This window comes from Bos grunniens, chromosome 1 (assembly GCF_055505025.1).
Source record: "Bos grunniens cultivar Pamir isolate PY7600 chromosome 1, Bosgru_T2T1.0, whole genome shotgun sequence".
NCBI classification, from domain to species: domain Eukaryota; kingdom Metazoa; phylum Chordata; class Mammalia; order Artiodactyla; family Bovidae; genus Bos; species Bos grunniens.
The window spans coordinates 60930408-60947600 of NC_141165.1; the positions used below are offsets into that span (position 1 = coordinate 60930408).

The 17193-nt window shown below is 41.6% G+C and overlaps 1 protein-coding gene across 4 annotated transcripts in view; it reads right to left on the bottom strand.

Moving 5' to 3' along the window:
* RPL22L1 (ribosomal protein L22 like 1) overlaps positions 1-12668 on the bottom strand; it is a 36311-nt gene extending 23643 nt beyond the window's left edge. The window contains exons 1-4 of one of the 4 annotated variants that reach the window (XM_086394099.1): positions 12634-12668; positions 10753-10845; positions 10463-10588; positions 8299-9206 (exon numbers count right to left, since the gene is read on the bottom strand). In XM_086394099.1, coding sequence (XP_086250225.1) covers positions 9174-9206; positions 10463-10588; positions 10753-10845; positions 12634-12642 — 261 coding nt within the window. In that variant the 5' untranslated portion in view covers positions 12643-12668 and the 3' untranslated portion in view covers positions 8299-9173. Of the gene's footprint in view, positions 1-8298; positions 9207-10462; positions 10656-10752; positions 10846-12633 lie in introns of those variants that run through there. The other 3 variants (XM_086394092.1, XM_086394094.1, XR_015161434.1) reach the window with 3 other exon arrangements.
* Between the last annotated feature and the right edge of the window lie 4525 nt (positions 12669-17193).

Genomic DNA, 17193 nt, shown 5'->3' on the forward strand with positions numbered 1-17193 from the left:
AAGTAGGGAAAACCTCTAGACCATTCAGGTATGACCTAAATAAAATTCCTTATGATTATACAGTGGAAGTGAGAAATAGATTTAAGGGACTAGATCTGATAGAGTGAGTGCCTGATAAACTATGGATGGAGGTTCGTGACATTGTATGGGAGACAGGGATCAAGACTATCCCCATGGAAAAGAAATGAAAAAAAGCAAAATGGCTGTCTGGGGAGGCCTTACAAATAGCTGTGAAAAGAAGAGAAGCGAAAAGCAAAGGAGAAAAGGAAAGATATAAACATCTGAATGCAGAGTTCCAAAGACTAGCAAGAAGAGATAAGAAAGCCTTCTTCAGCGATCAATGTAAAGAAATAGAGAAAAACAACAGAATGGGAAAGATGAGATCTCTTCAAGAAAATTAGAGATACCAAGGGGACATTTCATGCAAAGATGGGCTCAATAAAGGACAGAAATGGTAGGGACCTAACAGAAGCAGAAGATATTAAGAAGAGGTGGCAAGAATACATAGAAGAACTGTACAAAAAAGATCTTCACGACCAAGATAATCCTGATGGTGTGATCACTGACCTAGAGCCAGACATCCTGGAATGTGAAGTCAAGTGGGCCTTAGAAAGCATCACTACAAACAAAGCTAGTGGAGGTGATGGAATTCCAGTTGAGCTATTTCAAATCCTGGAAGATGATGCTGTGAAAGTGCTGCACTCAATATGCCAGCAAATTTGGAAAACTCAGCAGTGGCCACAGGACTGGAAAAGGTCAGTTTTCATTCCAACCCCAAAGAAAGGCAATGCCAAAGAATGCTCAAACTACCACACAATTGCACTCATCTCACAGGCTAGTAAAGTAATGCTCAAAATTCTCCAAGCCAGGCTTCAGCAATACGTGAACTGTGAACTTCCAGATGTTAAAGCTGGTGTTAGAAAAGGCAGAAGAACAAGAGATCAAATTGCCAACATCTGCTGGAACATGGAAAAAGCAAGACAGTTCCAGAAAAATATTTATTTCTGCTTTATTGACTATGCCAAAGGCTTTGACTGTGTGGATCACAATATACTGTGGAAAATTCTGAAAGAGATGGGAATACCAGACCACCTGATCTGCCTCTTGAGAAACCTATATGCAGGTCAGGAAGCAACAGTTAGAACTGGACATGGAACAACAGACTGGTTCCAAATAGGAAAAGGAGTACATCAAGGCTGTATATTGTCACCCTGCTTATTTAACTTCTATGCAGAGTACATCATGAGAAATGCTGGTCTGGAAGAAGCACAAGCTGGAATCAAGATTGCCGAGAGAAATATCAATAACCTCAGATATGCAGATGACACCACCCTTATGGCAGAAAGTGAAGAGGAACTAAAAAGCCTTTTGACGAAAGTGAAAGTGGAGAGTGAAAAAGTTGGCTTAAAGCTCAACATTCAGAAAACGAAGATCATGGCATCTGGTCCCATCACTTCATGGGAAATAGATGGGGAAACAATGAACAGTGTCAGACTTTATTTTTAGGAGGCTCCAAAATCACTGCAGATGGTGACTGCAGCCATGAAATGAAAAGACGCTTACTCCTTGGAAGGAAAATTATGATCAACCTAGATGACATATTCAAAAGCAGAGACATTACTTTGCCAACAAAGGTCCGTCTAGTCAAGGCTGTGGTTTTTCCTGTGGTCATGTATGGATGTGAGAATTGGACTGTGAGGGAAGCTGAGCGCCGAAGAATTGATGCTTTTGAACTGTGGTGTTGGAGAAGACTCTTGAGAGTCCCTTGGACTGCAAGGAGATCCAACCAGTCCATTCTAAAGATCAATCCTAGGTGTTCTTCGGAAGGACTGATGCTGAAGCTGAAAGTCCAATACTTTGGCTACCTCATGCGAAGAGTTGACTCATTGGAAAAGATTCTGATGCTGGAAGGGATTAGGGGCAGGAGGAGAAGGCGACGACAGAGGATGAGATGGCTGGATGGCATCACTGACTCAATGGATGTGAGTTTGAGTGAACTCTGGGAGTTGGTGATGGACAGGGAGGCCTGGTGGGCTGGGATTCATGGGATTGCAAAGAGTCGGACTCGACAGCGACTGAACTGAACTGATGGCATAGCAGTAAAGCATCTACCAGCAATGCAGGAGACGGAGGTTCGAACTTGGGTTGGGAAGATCCCCTGGAAAAGAAAATGGCAACCCACAGCAGTATTCTTGCCTAGGAAATCCCATGGACAGTGGGGCCTGGCGGGGAGCCTACAGTCCATAGGTCACAAGGAGCTGGACACAACTGAGAGACTAAACAACAACACCTGATCATAATAGCATTTTTAAATGGCTATCTGCAGGGGAAAGGAGTAAACAGAATAAAGGGGACTAATACAGAAGTTAGAGTTCTTTAAACATACTTTGTTTTGGACTTTGAAGCCTTGTAAATACAGAAATATAAAACATAAAAAGATTTTAAGCAAACTTTTAAAATCAAAAGTAAAATGAAACAAATGAACCCATGGATCAAGTCTGTGTCCTAGCCATACAGCAATGAATCATCTCCATTGACTTTAAAACACAGGGCTTTGTTCATTCATAGTGGATATATCATGAGGACACAAATAACTGTGAAACAGCCCTAAATGCAGAGTCGTCGTGTTATAGGCAGTAGTATTGCTATTGCTTTTTTGAGACTATTATGTGTGGACCGTAAGGTAAAGCGAATGAGTACTGGTGTTGGTGACATTGACATTTTCAGCCTGGAAAAAGGAAACATGGTTATACAATAGATGAGGTTACGAAAATCTTGTTATCCTGAATTTGTGTTAGATTTGTATTATTTAATCAGTGTTAACTCATTAAAGTATTTTTTCTTGAAAAAGAAAAGTGTATTTTCTTGCTCTGTTCACTGAAAAGGTCTAGAAATAATGACCAAAGCAGTAGCAAAGAGCACCTCTAACACAGTGGCCAGAGGACTATGTTAGATGATAGTACTGAGGCTCAGATCAGATCAGTCGCTCAGTCATGTCCAACTCTTTGCGACCCCATGAATCGCAGCACGCCAGGCCTCCCTGTCCATCACCAACTCCCAGAGTTCACTCAGACTCACGTCCATCGAGTCAGTGATGCCATCCAGCCATCTCATCCTCTGTCGTCCCCTTCTCCTCCTGCGCCCAATCCCTCCCAGCATCAGAGTCTTTTCAAATGAGTCAACTCTTCGCATGAGGTGGCCTCAGTATTGGAGTTTCAGCTTTAGCATCATTCCTTCCAAAGAAATCCCAGGGCTGATCTCCTTTAGAATGGACTGGTTGGATCTCCTTGCAGTTCAAGGGACTCTCAAGAGTCTTCTCCAACACCACAGTTCAAAAGCATCAATTCTTCGGCACTCAGCCTTCTTCACAGTCCAACTCTCACATCCATACATGACCACAGGAAAAACCAGAGCCTTGACTAGACGAACCTTTGTTGGCAAAGTAATGTCTCTGCTTTTGAATATGCTATGTAAGTTGGTCATAACTTTCCTTCCAAGGAGTAAGCGTCTTTTAATTTCATGGCTGCAGTCACCATCTGCAGTGATTTTGGAGCCCAGAAAAATAAAGTCTGACACTGTTTCCACTGTTTCCACTGTCTCCCCATCTATTTCCCATGAAATGATGGGACCGGATGCCATGATTGTACTGAGGCTGGGGGGTGAGGAATCATGAAAATCCAGATTGTGGGAAATTCTATAGGACAAACAATCTAGTTAGATCAACAAATAAATTGGCAGGGCAAGAGGGAGAGAGGCAGAGACAGAGAGAAAACTCTAAAGGAGATTTTAAAGAAATCAATTAATAGCAACACATGGATCATATTATAACCCTGACTTGCTCAGGTGAAAAGTTATCTGTGGAAACTTAAACACTGACTGGACACTGAATAATAAAAGAAAATATTGTTAATTTATTATAGATATGATAATGGTATAATGAAAGTGTTAGTTGCTCAGTCACGTCCGACTCTGTGACCCCATGGAGTGTAGCCCGCCAAGCTCCTCAGTCCGTGGGATTCTCCAGGTAAGAATACTGGAATGGGTAGCTATTCCGTCTTCCAGGGAATCTTCCTGACCCAGCCCAGGTATTGAAGCTGGGTCTCTTGAATTGCAGGCAAATGCTTTACCATTTAAGCCACCTTGCCATAATGGAATTAACACACTCTCATCTATATTCCTGCCCACCACCCCCATTCCAACACATATACCACTTCGTTTCTAATTTCACCTCATCCTACTCTCCACCAGGGGCTTCCTTGGTGGCTCAGCTGGTAAAGAATCCTCCTGCAATACGAGAGACCTGGGTTCAATCCCTGGGTTGGGAAGATCCCCTGAACGATGGCATGGCAACCCACTCCAATATTCTTGCCTGAAGAATCCCATTGACAGAGGAGCCAGACGGGCTAAAGTCCATGGGGTTGCAAAGAGTTGGACACAACTGAGTGACTAAGCACTACTCTCCACCACACACAGCTCAGCTCAGAGGCCTCCCTGTTGCTCTCTGCCTGTATTAATACCAGAGGCACTCCTGTTTCAGAGCCTTTGTTCTGTTACTCTCTGTGCCTGGATGTTTCCCCTCAGGTATCTGGTTGGACCCTAGCTCCTTTAGGTCTTTCCTCACTTAAGCTTTTCTCAGTTAACCCTTTCCTGACCTTATTGACAAATTCAACAAGCCATCCTCCCTACATTTCTTATCTCTGATTTTTCTTCATAAAATTTACCACTACGTACCAAACATCCTGGGGCTTCCCAGGTGGCACTAGTGGTAAAGAATCTGCCTGCAATGCTGGAGACGTGGGCTGGATCCCTGGGTCAGGAAGATTCCCTGGAGGAGGAAAAGGCTATCATCTCCAGTATTCTTGCCTGGGAAGTCCCATGGACAGGGGAGCCTGGCAGGTTATAGTCCATGGGGTCACAGTAGAGTTGGACATGACTTAGGGACTAAACAACAATGAAAACAACAATCATACATGTTACTATCTTCCTCCACTGGAGTATAAGCTTCAAAAAACAAATGTCTATTTTGTACTTCAGTATGGTTCAGTCCTTGGGTCAGAAGATTCCACGGGGAGGAAATGGCAACCCACTCCAGTATTCTTGCCTGGAGAATCCCATGGACAGAGGAGCCTGATGGGCTACTGTCCATGGGGTCACAAAGAGTCGGACAGGACTGAGGGAGCACTACTATCAGCAATTCTAGCATGCAGCTTTTCTCAAAAAAATGTTAAATGAATGTGCTTATCTCAACTAACTTGCCAACTCCTTAAAGGCATATGTATCTTACTTGGCAAAATATCCAAGCTCCAGCACACAGGATCAAAAGTTAAATTAATTGTTTCTGAAAGATTAGGAGAGAAATAAGGAAGCAGTTGGTGTTTGCAATACTTTATCCTCACCCTGCGCTCTCCATAGGCAATTTCACCCATGTCCACTGTTTTCTTTACTGCCCATGTGCAGAAGACAAGCAGGTTATCTTCACCTAGATCCTTTGAGCTCAAAACCTGTACTATATTCAAGTCCATACTTGACACATTTTGGACCTCAAATTCAGCATGGCCTAAACCTACTTCTTCCACTGTAACCAAACTCAGCAAACGCCACCATCTAAGCCCACTGTGTGTCACCCTTGACATTTCTCCCATTCCACCAATGTCCATCACCAAGTCCTCAAAATTTTATCCTCTGAAAAATCCCTAAATCATCTACTTGCCCATCTCCAACACCTCACTCTTCTCTACCATCAAGGATCTAGCCATAAGCCTCCTGTATCCTTGCACCCAATATGTGCTTAGTTGTTCAGTCGTTATCTGACTCTTTGCAATCCCATGGACTGTAGCCCAACAGGCTCTTCTGTCCCTGGGGATTCTCTAGGCAAGAATACTGGAGTGGGTTGCCATGCCCTCCTCCAAAGGATCTTCCCAACCCAGGTCACCAGCAATGCAGGTGGATTCTTTACCGTCTGGGCCACCAGGGAAGCCCAAGAATACCAGAGTGGGTAGCCTCTCCCTTCTCCAGGGGATCTTCCCAGCCCAGGAATCCAACTGGGGTCACCTACATTGCAGGCAGATTCTTTTACCAGCTGAGCTACCTGGGAAGCATCCAATATGACCTCCACTGACAACCAATCTTCATAAAGCAGCCACTGATCTTTTTCAAAATGCTTACCTCATCGGATTCTCATTATCCACTACTTAAAATTCAGCACTTTCCCATAGCTCTCGATTAAAAGGAGGCATCAACTTCTGTCCTACATGGGCTGGCTTCTACTTAACTTTCCAGATTCTTCTCATGACCAATCATTCTATTCCAGATGAATGGTATGCCAACCAGACCCCCAATGTCCTGAGAATTTTACCTATGCTGTTCCCTCTGCCTGAAACACCCTTTTCTCTTTATCCAGAGTTGACTTTGCCTGTTTTAAGTTAGCTCAAACACTTCCTCACTTCCTTCCCTTGACCACATTAAACTCTTTTAAAACCCCTTTGTTATGCTGCTGCTAAGTCGCTTCAGTCGTGTCCGACTCTGTGTGACCCCATAGACGGCAGCCCACCAGGCTCCCCCGTCCCTGGGATTCTCCAGGCAAGAACACTGGAGTGGGTTGCCATTTCCTTCTCCAATGCATGAAAGTGAAAAGTGAAAGTGAAGTCGCTCAGTCGTGTCCAACCCTCAGCGATCCCATGGACTGCAGCCCTCCAGGCTCCTCCATCCATGGGATTTTCCAGGTAGGAGTACTGGAGTGGGGTGCCACTGCCTTCTCCCTTTGTTATACTTTAATGCAATTTTCCTCACCATGTGGTCAGTTTCCCTCACAATACCAGAAAGCAGGCTGTTTTTACTTCAATGCATCCACCATGCCCAACAAAGCAAGCACACAGTAGGATGTTGATGGAAAACATGAACAATTCAAATGGGGCAGAGTTAAGGGAGGAGTGGCTGTGTTAACTTTGGTGAGTACTTAAAGCTCTTAATAGAATGAAAACATTTAACACTCCCCAAACCAATTACACACACATCTATATTGTTGGAATAGTCAAAATCTGGCAACACTGTTCTACTGGCATTAGGATTCATGGCCCACCTAAGTACCTGAGGTACTACCACCATCCTGGGGCCAGTAGAAGATACGGCTCTAGTACCTCCCTTGCATTAATTCTCATCTACAATTTGGAGATTGTTAACCATTCTGCTTAAAGAAAGTGAAGAGGAACTAAAGAGCCTCTTGATGAAAGTGAGAGTGGAAAAGTTGGCTTAAAGCTCAACATTCAGAAAACTAGGATCATGGCATCTGGTCCCATCACTTCATGGGGAATAGATGGGGAAACAGTGTCAGACTTTATTTTCTTGGGCTCCAAAATCACTGCGGATGATGACTGCGACCATGAAATTAAAAGACGCTTACTCCTTGGAAGGAAAGTTATGACCAACCTACATAGCATATTCAAAAGCAGAGACATTACTTTGCCAACAAAGGTCTGTTTAGTCAAGGCTATGGTTTTTCCAGTGGTCATGTATGGATGTGAGAGTTGGACTGTGAAGAAAGCTGAGCGCCGAAGAATTGATGCTTTTGAATTGTGGTGTTGGAGAAGACTCTTGAGAGTCCCTTGGACTGCAAGGAGACCCAACCAGTCCATTCTAAAGGAGATCAGTCCCAGGTGTTCTTTGGAAGGACTGATGCTAAAGCTAAAGGTCCAATACTTTGGCCACCTCATGAGAAGAATTGACTCAGTGTTAAGACTCTGATACTGGGACTGAGGGCAGAAGGGGACAACAGAGGATAAGATGGCTGGATGGCATCACCGAATTGATGGACATGAGTTTGGGTGAACTCCGGGGGTTGGTGGACAGGTAGGCCTAGCGTGCTGCAATTCATGGGGACATGACTGAGCGACTGAACTGACTGCTTAAAGAGCTCTCAACGGTTGCTTTATTTGGGAGAAAGGGTCTGTCCACAGGTTCAAGCAAGAGAAGAACAACATTTTCTGAATGATTAGTATGGAGGTTGAGAGATTCCAACTAGTTGAGGGAATTCTAATTATTCAAAGAACATACAAGCAGATTTAGTGGGTACGAGTTCAGATTCAAATCCTTCAAAGGTTTTGTTTCTAGTGCCCACAAGGCACCTGGATCATGATCAACAGGCAATCTGGTTTATAGTACCATGCTCAACTCAGACCCTTTACGCTAATTAGGGAAGTGTTCCCCTGAAGCAAAAGGCAGGAGTGATTCAATACTGAGCACTTACGTTTAAGAACTGTTGTAGGCAATCAGGATTCATTTACACATTGTACAAAGACAGACTGTTGATCAAATCTATAGATTTTATTATATAGTTACACCCAATTGTGTTTTTGCTATATACTTTTAACTTGAGGCATCTGTAAAACCAGTACACTAGATAAATCCTGAAATTCCACCAGCTATAAGCTATTTAAATATTGTTTATACAAAGTACTTGGGGTGGGGGGGAGGTGGACAAAGGCTTATTTACAAAATGGAAGTCAGATGCAGCAAACTTATGATTACCAGAGGATACAGGGGAGAAGGATACATTGGGAGATTGACACTGGCATGTACACACTACTATACATAAAACAGGTAAGAGTAGGAAATGGCAACCCACTCCAGTGTTCTTGCCTGGAGAATCCCATGGACAGAGGAGACTGGCGGGCTACAGTCCGTGGGTTTGCAGATCGTTAGACACAACTGAAGTAACTTAGCATATAACTAAGAAACTGTATAGCACAGGGAACTCTACTCAGTACTCTGTAATGGTCTATATGACAAAAGAAACAGTGGATGTCTATGTATAACTCGTTCACTTTGCTATATACCTGAAACTAACACAACACTGTAAATCAACTACACTCCAATAAAAATATAAAAAAGTCTTAATGGAAAGCCAGCACTATATAAACAGCATACACTTAAATAAAGATCAATGTTTAACATACAAAGTAAGGTTTTTTATTCACTGATAAGCTAAAGGTCCATTTCAAGATGTTTCTTTTGTATGCTTAATAAGTTTTATTAGCAAGCAAAGCCCTGTGAAGGATGGCATCATCTAGTCCTCAGACTCAGATTCATCTTCATCTTGACTAATCTGGAAGTAACGAAGCTCGTAAGTCTCCTTGTCAGATGCAACCACACGAAGCCAATCACGAAGATTGTTTTTTTTAAGGTATTTCTTGGTAAGGTACTTCAAATACCTTTAAAATAAAAATAAATTTCATTACATATAATACTACATAAAGGCCTATATAAGATGCACTGTCATATCCATCTTCTGTGTTCCTAGTTCCCTCTAATTATTTCATTTGTACTAAATATTGAGCAAGGCTGCTAGGGATATAAGGTAGCATTCTCAACTCCAATTAGTATCAATTTATGCCCTACAACAAAACCCTTATTCTCCCCCACCCTCGCAATAATCTTTATATGGAGACTAATATGAAGGATAGCAGTAATAGTAGCTTCCTCTTCAGTCTTACTTCGACATTAGATTTTTAAATTAAACAATATGATCTCATTCTTCAAATGTTACATGCCAATATCAACATTCTCTTCACCACCAATCTCCCTAATTTCAATCCCATCTTGGATCAACAAGAGGCAATCTGTCAACAGGGCTGAATCTTACTCACAAGCTCAAGATTATCCAGTCTTAAAACCTGCATATGGCGCAGTCCTTATAAAAAAAGCTTTCAGCGTGGCCTGATTTCATTATTCCAATCACTCTCCCTTTACATTTTACAGTTCTGAACTCCTACACATTCCTCTAAAGCCTCCCTGCCCTCTGTCAATGTTGCTCCCCCGTTAGGAATCTCATTCCACTGGCAACACTAAGCTTACTCTCAGGTTCTCTGCAAACTCCCGCTATCCCAATCTCTACCTTCAATGCAGCAATTACAATATTGCATTTATTACAGTTATCTGCATGTCCATAAGAACTTCGGGGACAGATACTTCAACTCCAAATCCCTAGTGATTAATTCACAACCACAGCTAATATGTACTACCACCACAGGCTCCTAAGTCTTTGGCTTACTACTGTATTTCATTTACATGAAGCTTTCCCTGACCACTTTAAACATCAACTTTCTTTATGCACTTATGTACAGCTCTTACCAACTACTTATATTACTGCATTTCATTATCTCTCTTCTATGCTTAAATTTAAGTTCCTTGGTAGTGGCTACCTAGTGTGTTTAGTTCACTGCTAGGCTATGCAGTAACAAACAGTGCTGTCATTATGAAGTATTAATATTTACTATCGGTCAAGAAAATTTTAATAAATGAAAACTGGCCACAGGATGAACATTAGAGAAATTTACCTTTGATTGGCTGCTTCTATTAGAAGCTAGGACACTACTCCCGTACTACACAACAGACATGTTTCTCCAAACACGTTCTAATATTACAACACCCAACACTGTTTAAACAAAACACGATGGAAAACACATACCAACCTTTTAGAGAACTGTTTCTCAGAAACGACTATGATTTTATTCTTGAAGCGTTCAATGTGAACGACATTCCCAAGATTTCCAGTTTTTCCATTCACTTTAACCTTCTCCCGCAGAAACTGTTCCTATTTTAAAACAGAAAAAATGCCACACTAGGGAAGAAAACCCTAGATATTCACTAGGGAAGGTACCCTAGGAACAGAGATTAGGTTAAAATCCAAGATTATATAATTCATTATTAGAAATTCTACTAAAATGATAAAACCAAGCTGAGCAGACTGATACTTACAAAATTTCCCGAATCAAAAATTCCATCTTCTACTGGATGAGTAAGATCCAAATTAAACTTCCAGGTTGACTTCTTAGGCTTCTTGTCTTTCTTCTACAGAAAAGTTAATATAAGTATGGCTCTCTACAACAATTTATTCACATATAAAATCAAAACCCTGTTATCAGTGCAGAGATGCACAATGAGGCTATATATGTATGAAACGGTGCAAAATTCTACACCCTAAGTTTTTCTAACCTGGCTATGAGTAGGGAAGTACACTCACTAACTTGGTTAAAAACCAAGTTTCATGAAATCCACTGGAAATTTCCCTTGTTCATCATGTAAGTGTTTCACAACTGCAAAATTCAAGAAATCTCAAAGTACATGGTGACCTATGGTTTCCTTCACCAGAAGATTCCCAAGAATCCGATTTTTCAAATGGAAAAAATTAAGAGAATCAACCTCCTTTCAACAAGTTACCCAGAGCTTGATCAGAACTTCTAATTAGGTCCATTTCCACCCCCCTCAAATTATCAAGACTAAGTTCTGTGGGCTTTTATTATTTTCCAGACTGCACATGTTCAATTTCAAATTACCAGGTATGTCTTTACTACTGCCACCCCCTCTGCAGGTGGGGAATCAGGTAGCCTACCACTTAGCCGAAGCTCAGCTCCAAGCCAGAATGGGATATTCCTTTAATCTGTTCTGCTTTTTTGAAAAACGATTTGTGTCAAAAATTTTTATCCAAACTTTGAAACAATCTATGGTTTTTCCAGTAGTCATATACAGATGTGAGAGTTGGACCATAAAGCAAGCAAGCGCTTAAGAATTGATGCTTTTTAACTGTGGTGCTGGAGAAAATTCTTTAGAGTCTCTTGGACTGCAAGATCTAACCAAACAATCCTAAAGGAAATCAGTCCTGAATATTCATACTGAAGCTCCATTACTCTGGCCACCTGATGAGAAGAACTGACTCACTGGAAAAGACCCTGATGCTGGGAAAAGGCTGAAGACAGGAGAAGGGAACAACAGAGGATGAAATGGTTGGATGGCATCACCGACTCGAAGGACATTTGTCTGAGAAAGCTCCTGGAGTTAGTGATGACAGAAAAGCCTGGCGTGCTGCAGTCCATAGGGTCGTAAAGGATCGGACACGACTGAGCGACTTAACTAAAACTGGTAGAAAAGAATACTAGGAGCTGGACTTGACTGGGCAATTTATACCTCTGAGTATCAATTAGGTTTAGAAATGCAGTTTTACCCTAACATTTCAAATGCTCTTTGGATGGCTTTAGGTACTGGTTCCCTTATTTAGTAAGTAAAAACTTTGAAAAACGCCACTTCTACATTCGCCTAAGAGTTCTGGCTTTCACCATTTTAAAAACTTTTATCGTGAGATAATGAAGAAACCTCTTCCCTAACTTTTAAGTTCTCTGAAACTTCTGCAACCGCGGCTATCCCGGGAAATTGAGTGCCTCAGCTCTCTCACTTCGCCTGGCAAAGCCATTAGACCTGCCGCATTACCCACCGTCTCTTCCTAGTGGAAACAAACGGTATCATCGGCGTTATCAGGCGCGAGATTAAAAAAAAGTAATGGCCCAAAGGCTGTCCCACTAACCCCGTTCACCGTCCTGCCTCCTCTTCGTTCCCTGCGCTGCCACGACCAACCATCGTAAGCCAATTCGGGCCTACCTCGAACTCCACAAGACCGCATGGCAGTCGACAACAGTTAAGAAAAAAAAAACCTCACAATCTTAACGTTCTGCTTGTGTTCCTAACCGAAGTTCCCATTTTTATCCTTCCTCTGCCTAAAATTAGACGATCTCAACTCGCCAGCTACAAAACTCATCTACAACAGGCGAAAATCAGCTCACTCCCGGCAACAACACGAACACTCACCGGCGCCATCTTGAAGGCTTGCCGCGCGATGAGAGAGAAAGCGGCTGCCGGCCGCACGTATTTATACCAAAGCGTGCTGCGTCACGCGCCGAGAACGTAAGATCGCCGTCTCTCTGAGGAGAACTTGGGAGGAGCGCAGAGGCCAGTAACCCAGGAAACCGGGGGTTGGTTCGGAGGGCTGGAGGCAGTCAGTTTACTAGGGAGCGCCGGCCCGCGGGTAGGCGAAACCATTCACGATACTGCGCTGGTGACTGCAAATGCTGGTTGACCGCAGTGGTGTCTGCGCTTACTTGCTGGGAGACCGCTCCAGCTACACACACCCGAGGGATGCAGGAAACGTTTTTCACTAATAGCCTGGGTCTTTCGTCCAAATCAGGGCAAGGCAGTGTCTCGGGTTCCTTTGGGATCTCCTGTCTTATATTGCAATTATAATCCTCTAGCAAAAAAGTTATTTCTACATATATGCTTTGACTCTAAGTCTTGTTTTCTGAATGACTGTTGAGGGAAATCAGTGTTTGGGGAGCCAAAATTAGGTTCTTGAGGTTAAACAGAAAATCTTTTAAGAGAAAAATGCGTAGTGCTCACGTGTTCACACATGTGAGTAATTTATCTTATTTTATTCTATTTATAGGTTTTAGAGTTAATCCTGGGCTTCCCTGGTAGCTCCGCTGGTGAAGAAACCGCCTGTAATGAAGGAGACCCCAGTTCGACTCCTGGGTGAATGAAGGAGACCCCAGTTCGACTCCTGGGTGGGGAAGATCCCCTGAAGAAGGGATAGCCTACCCACTGCAGTACTTTTGGGTTTCCCTGGTGGCTGAGATGGTAAAGAATCCGCCTGCAATACGGGAGACTTGGGTTCTATCCCTGGGTTGGGAAGATCTCCTGGAGGAGGGCATGGTAACCCACTCCAGTATTCTTGCCTGGAGAATTCTCGTGGACAGAGGTGCCTGACAGACTACAGTCCATGGGCTCTCAAAGAGTCGGAAACGACTGAGCGACTAAGCACAGCACACAACACAGAGTTAATCCTAGGACTCCTGACTCCATCCTCAGTGCCTCCCAGTAAACATTCGAGGAATATTTTCAGTTCAGTTCAGTCGCGTCCGACTCTGTGACCCCATGGACTGCAGCACGCCAGGCCTCCCTGTCCATTGCCAACTTCCAGAGTTTACTCACTCATGTCCATTGAGTCGGTGATGCCATCCAAAGAATATTTTGCTGAGATCTAACTACTAAAATGTACAAGACGCAAGAGGATGGATATGTGGTGGTGACATACTTGATGAAAAAAGAAAAAAAATAGTTTCTGAACTTTGAAGGATTCTAAGTTGATGTCATTTCAGAAATGTGGCATGCCTCTCAGCGTTCTGCAGTACTTTTGTTTGTTGAGGTGAAACTGTCATGCAGCGGGGAGGGGTGGGCAAGTGTAGAGGCTGGGGTGGATTTTTGTTAATTTGGAGATCCACCCTAGAAAGGGATAGCTGTGTATGTTCTTGGTGAAAATGATTAGTAATAGAGCTATGTTTAATGAAGCATAAAACATGTAGATTCTAAATAGAAGTGTTGAATTCCTAGAAAAAATTCATTTCAACTTTTTTTGCTTGTTTGCTTCAGGAACCACTGTAATTTTATTTTATAAACATTAAGGAAAAAGAAGAGCAATTGGCATTTTCTCCTCCAGGGCTGCCCAGGCTGAAAAGTAGAAATGATCCTTGTACTATTGATATTTTGAAAATAAGCCATTAATTGAGGCACTTATTACTTTATTGCTTGTTTTTGGCAGTCTTGCATGCAATGACCAAAAAATCCTTAAAACTATTAAGCCATTTGTACAAAGTGGATATCAAAAACAATATGTTTTTGAAAATAACTAGCAATCCCAAGATAATTAAATAGAAACTATAACAGAAAAAAAATCTTTTAATTATGAAAAAAACTTAAGGAAAATATTAACCAGAAATGTAGGATAGTAAGATTAAATATTATAAATAACCAAATTTTAAACACAGATTCTCTCTCTCCATTATATACGTAGTATATGTACATACATTGCCTATCAAGACCCTACAAATATTTTTTATTTTGACAATAGATTATAAAACATATGAAATAATAGGTGTCTAAAAAGAGCCAAGATAGAACAATGAAGGGAAGTTGTCTTTTCTGCTATTCAAATATAGATACTATAATATGTGATAGATATATTTCTAATATAACCTTCAATCATTGGGTCTATATTATAATAGTGCCTGAATAGAGCAGTAAAATAAAATATTGAACAATATGGCAGGTTAGATTCACAAGGACACCCTCCCATATGAAGCCACATTAAAAAACCAGATAAAATATAGTTATCAATAATTTCTAATGTATGGTTAGGTTGGTGGAAAAGCTAAAGATTTTTTGAAGGCAGAAATGACCAGTCCTCATGCTCATACCAATTTAGGGCTAGAATTAGTTCTGCTCAAATGGTATGAGACAGCTCCAGCCTAAAAAACAGTTTAAAAGTGTATTTGGCTTGATAGTGCCAGGCAGAAGCAAGTGCAAATAACTATCTTCAATATATTTAAAAGCTAAGATTATTTAAGATATGATAAAAGAACCAGGGACAATTGAAATCAGCCAGAAATTTTCTAAAAACAAGAACAAAATAAAACTTCTTTTTTTTTTTAATACGTGACATTTCACATGTTGCAATGCCATTCTCCCAAATCTTGCCACCCTCTCCCTCTCCCACAGAGTCCATAAGCCTGTTCTATACATCAGTGTCTCTTTTGCTGTCTCGTATACAGGGTTATCGTTACCATCTTTCTAAATTCCATATATATGCGTTAGTATACTGTATTGGTGTTTGTCCTTCTGGCTTACTTCACTCTGTATAATAGGCTCCAGTTTCATCCACCTCATTAGAACTGATTCAAATGTATTCTTTTTAATGGCTGAGTAATACTCCATTGTGTATATGTACCACAGCTTTCTTATCCATTCATCTGATGATGGACATCTAGGTTGCTTCCATGTCCTGGCTATTATAAACAGTGCTGCGATGAACATTGGGGTACACGTGTCTCTTTCCCTTCTGGTTTCCTCAGTGTGTATGCCCAGCAGTGGGATTGCTGGATCATAAGGCAGTTCTATTTCCAGTTTTTTAAGGAATCTCCACACTGTTCTCCATAGTGGCTGTACTAGTTTGCATTCCCACCAACAGTGTAAGAGGGTTCCCTTTTCTCCACACCCTCTCCAGCATTTATTATTTGTAGACTTTTGGATCGCAGCCATTCTGACTGGTGTGAAATGGTATCTCATAGTGGTTTTGATTTGCATTTCTCTGATAATGAGTGATGTTGAGCATCTTTTCATGTGTTTGTTAGCCATCTGTATGTCTTCTTTGGAGAAATGTCTATTTAGATCTTTGGCCCATTTTTTGATTGGGTCATTTATTTTTCTGGAGTTGAGCTGGAGGAGTTGCTTGTATATTTTTGAGATTAGTTGTTTGTCGGTTGCTTCATTTGCTATTATTTTCTCCCATTCTGAAGGCTGTCTTTTCACCTTGCTAATAGTTTCCTTTGATGTGCAGAAGCTTTTAAGGTTAATTAGGTCCCATTTGTTTATTTTTGATTTTATTTCCAATATTCTGGGAGGTGGGTCATAGAGGATCCTGCTGTGATGTATGTCAGAGAGTGTTTTGCCTATGTTCTCCTCTAGGAGTTTTATAGTTTCTGGTCTTACGTTGAGATCTTTAATCCATTTTGAGTTTATTCTAAACTTCTAAAAATTAAAAACAGAAAATCTTTAATTAGGAAGAGTGGATGAGTTAAACAGAATAGACAACTGCAAAGAAAATCAGTGAACGGGCAATTACTTAAAATGCAACATAGACAAGCAAAGAGAAAATGTAAAAAGGTAGGTTAAGAGACAAAGATGTCAGAGTAAGAATGTTCTAGTTATGTCAAATGGGAGATCTAGAAGGGTACCAGGTCAGTAAGGTCCCCTGAAGAAGGAAATGGCAGCACACACCAGTATTCTTGTTTGAGAAAATCCCATGGACAGAGGAGCCTGGCGGGCTACAGTCCGCGGGGTTGCAAAGTTGGACATGACTTAGCAACTAAGCACACACGCATGCACAGAAGGGTATAATAGAGAAAGTGGGGGTAAGGCAAAATTTAGAGAAATAATGGCTAAATTCTTAGATTGAGGAAGCCTCAAGCAGGACAACTGAAAAGGAATGCATACCTAAACACATTGTAGTGAAACTTCAAAACACAAACACACAGTTGTTTCCAAAGCATCCAGGAAGAAAAACCAAAATGTTTATTAACAGGAGATATATTAACAACTGATTTCACATCAGCAACAATGAAAGCCAGGAGCAGAGAATTATTACCTTCAAAGTACTAAGAGAGAAAAGAAAAATGGAAAAGGGCATGACAACCCACTCCAGTATTCTTGCCTGGAGAATTCCATGAACAGAGGAGCCTGGTGGGCTACAGGCCATGGGGTTGCAAAGAGTCGGACACGACTGAGCAACTGACACATATACGAGAGAAAATAACTGTCTAC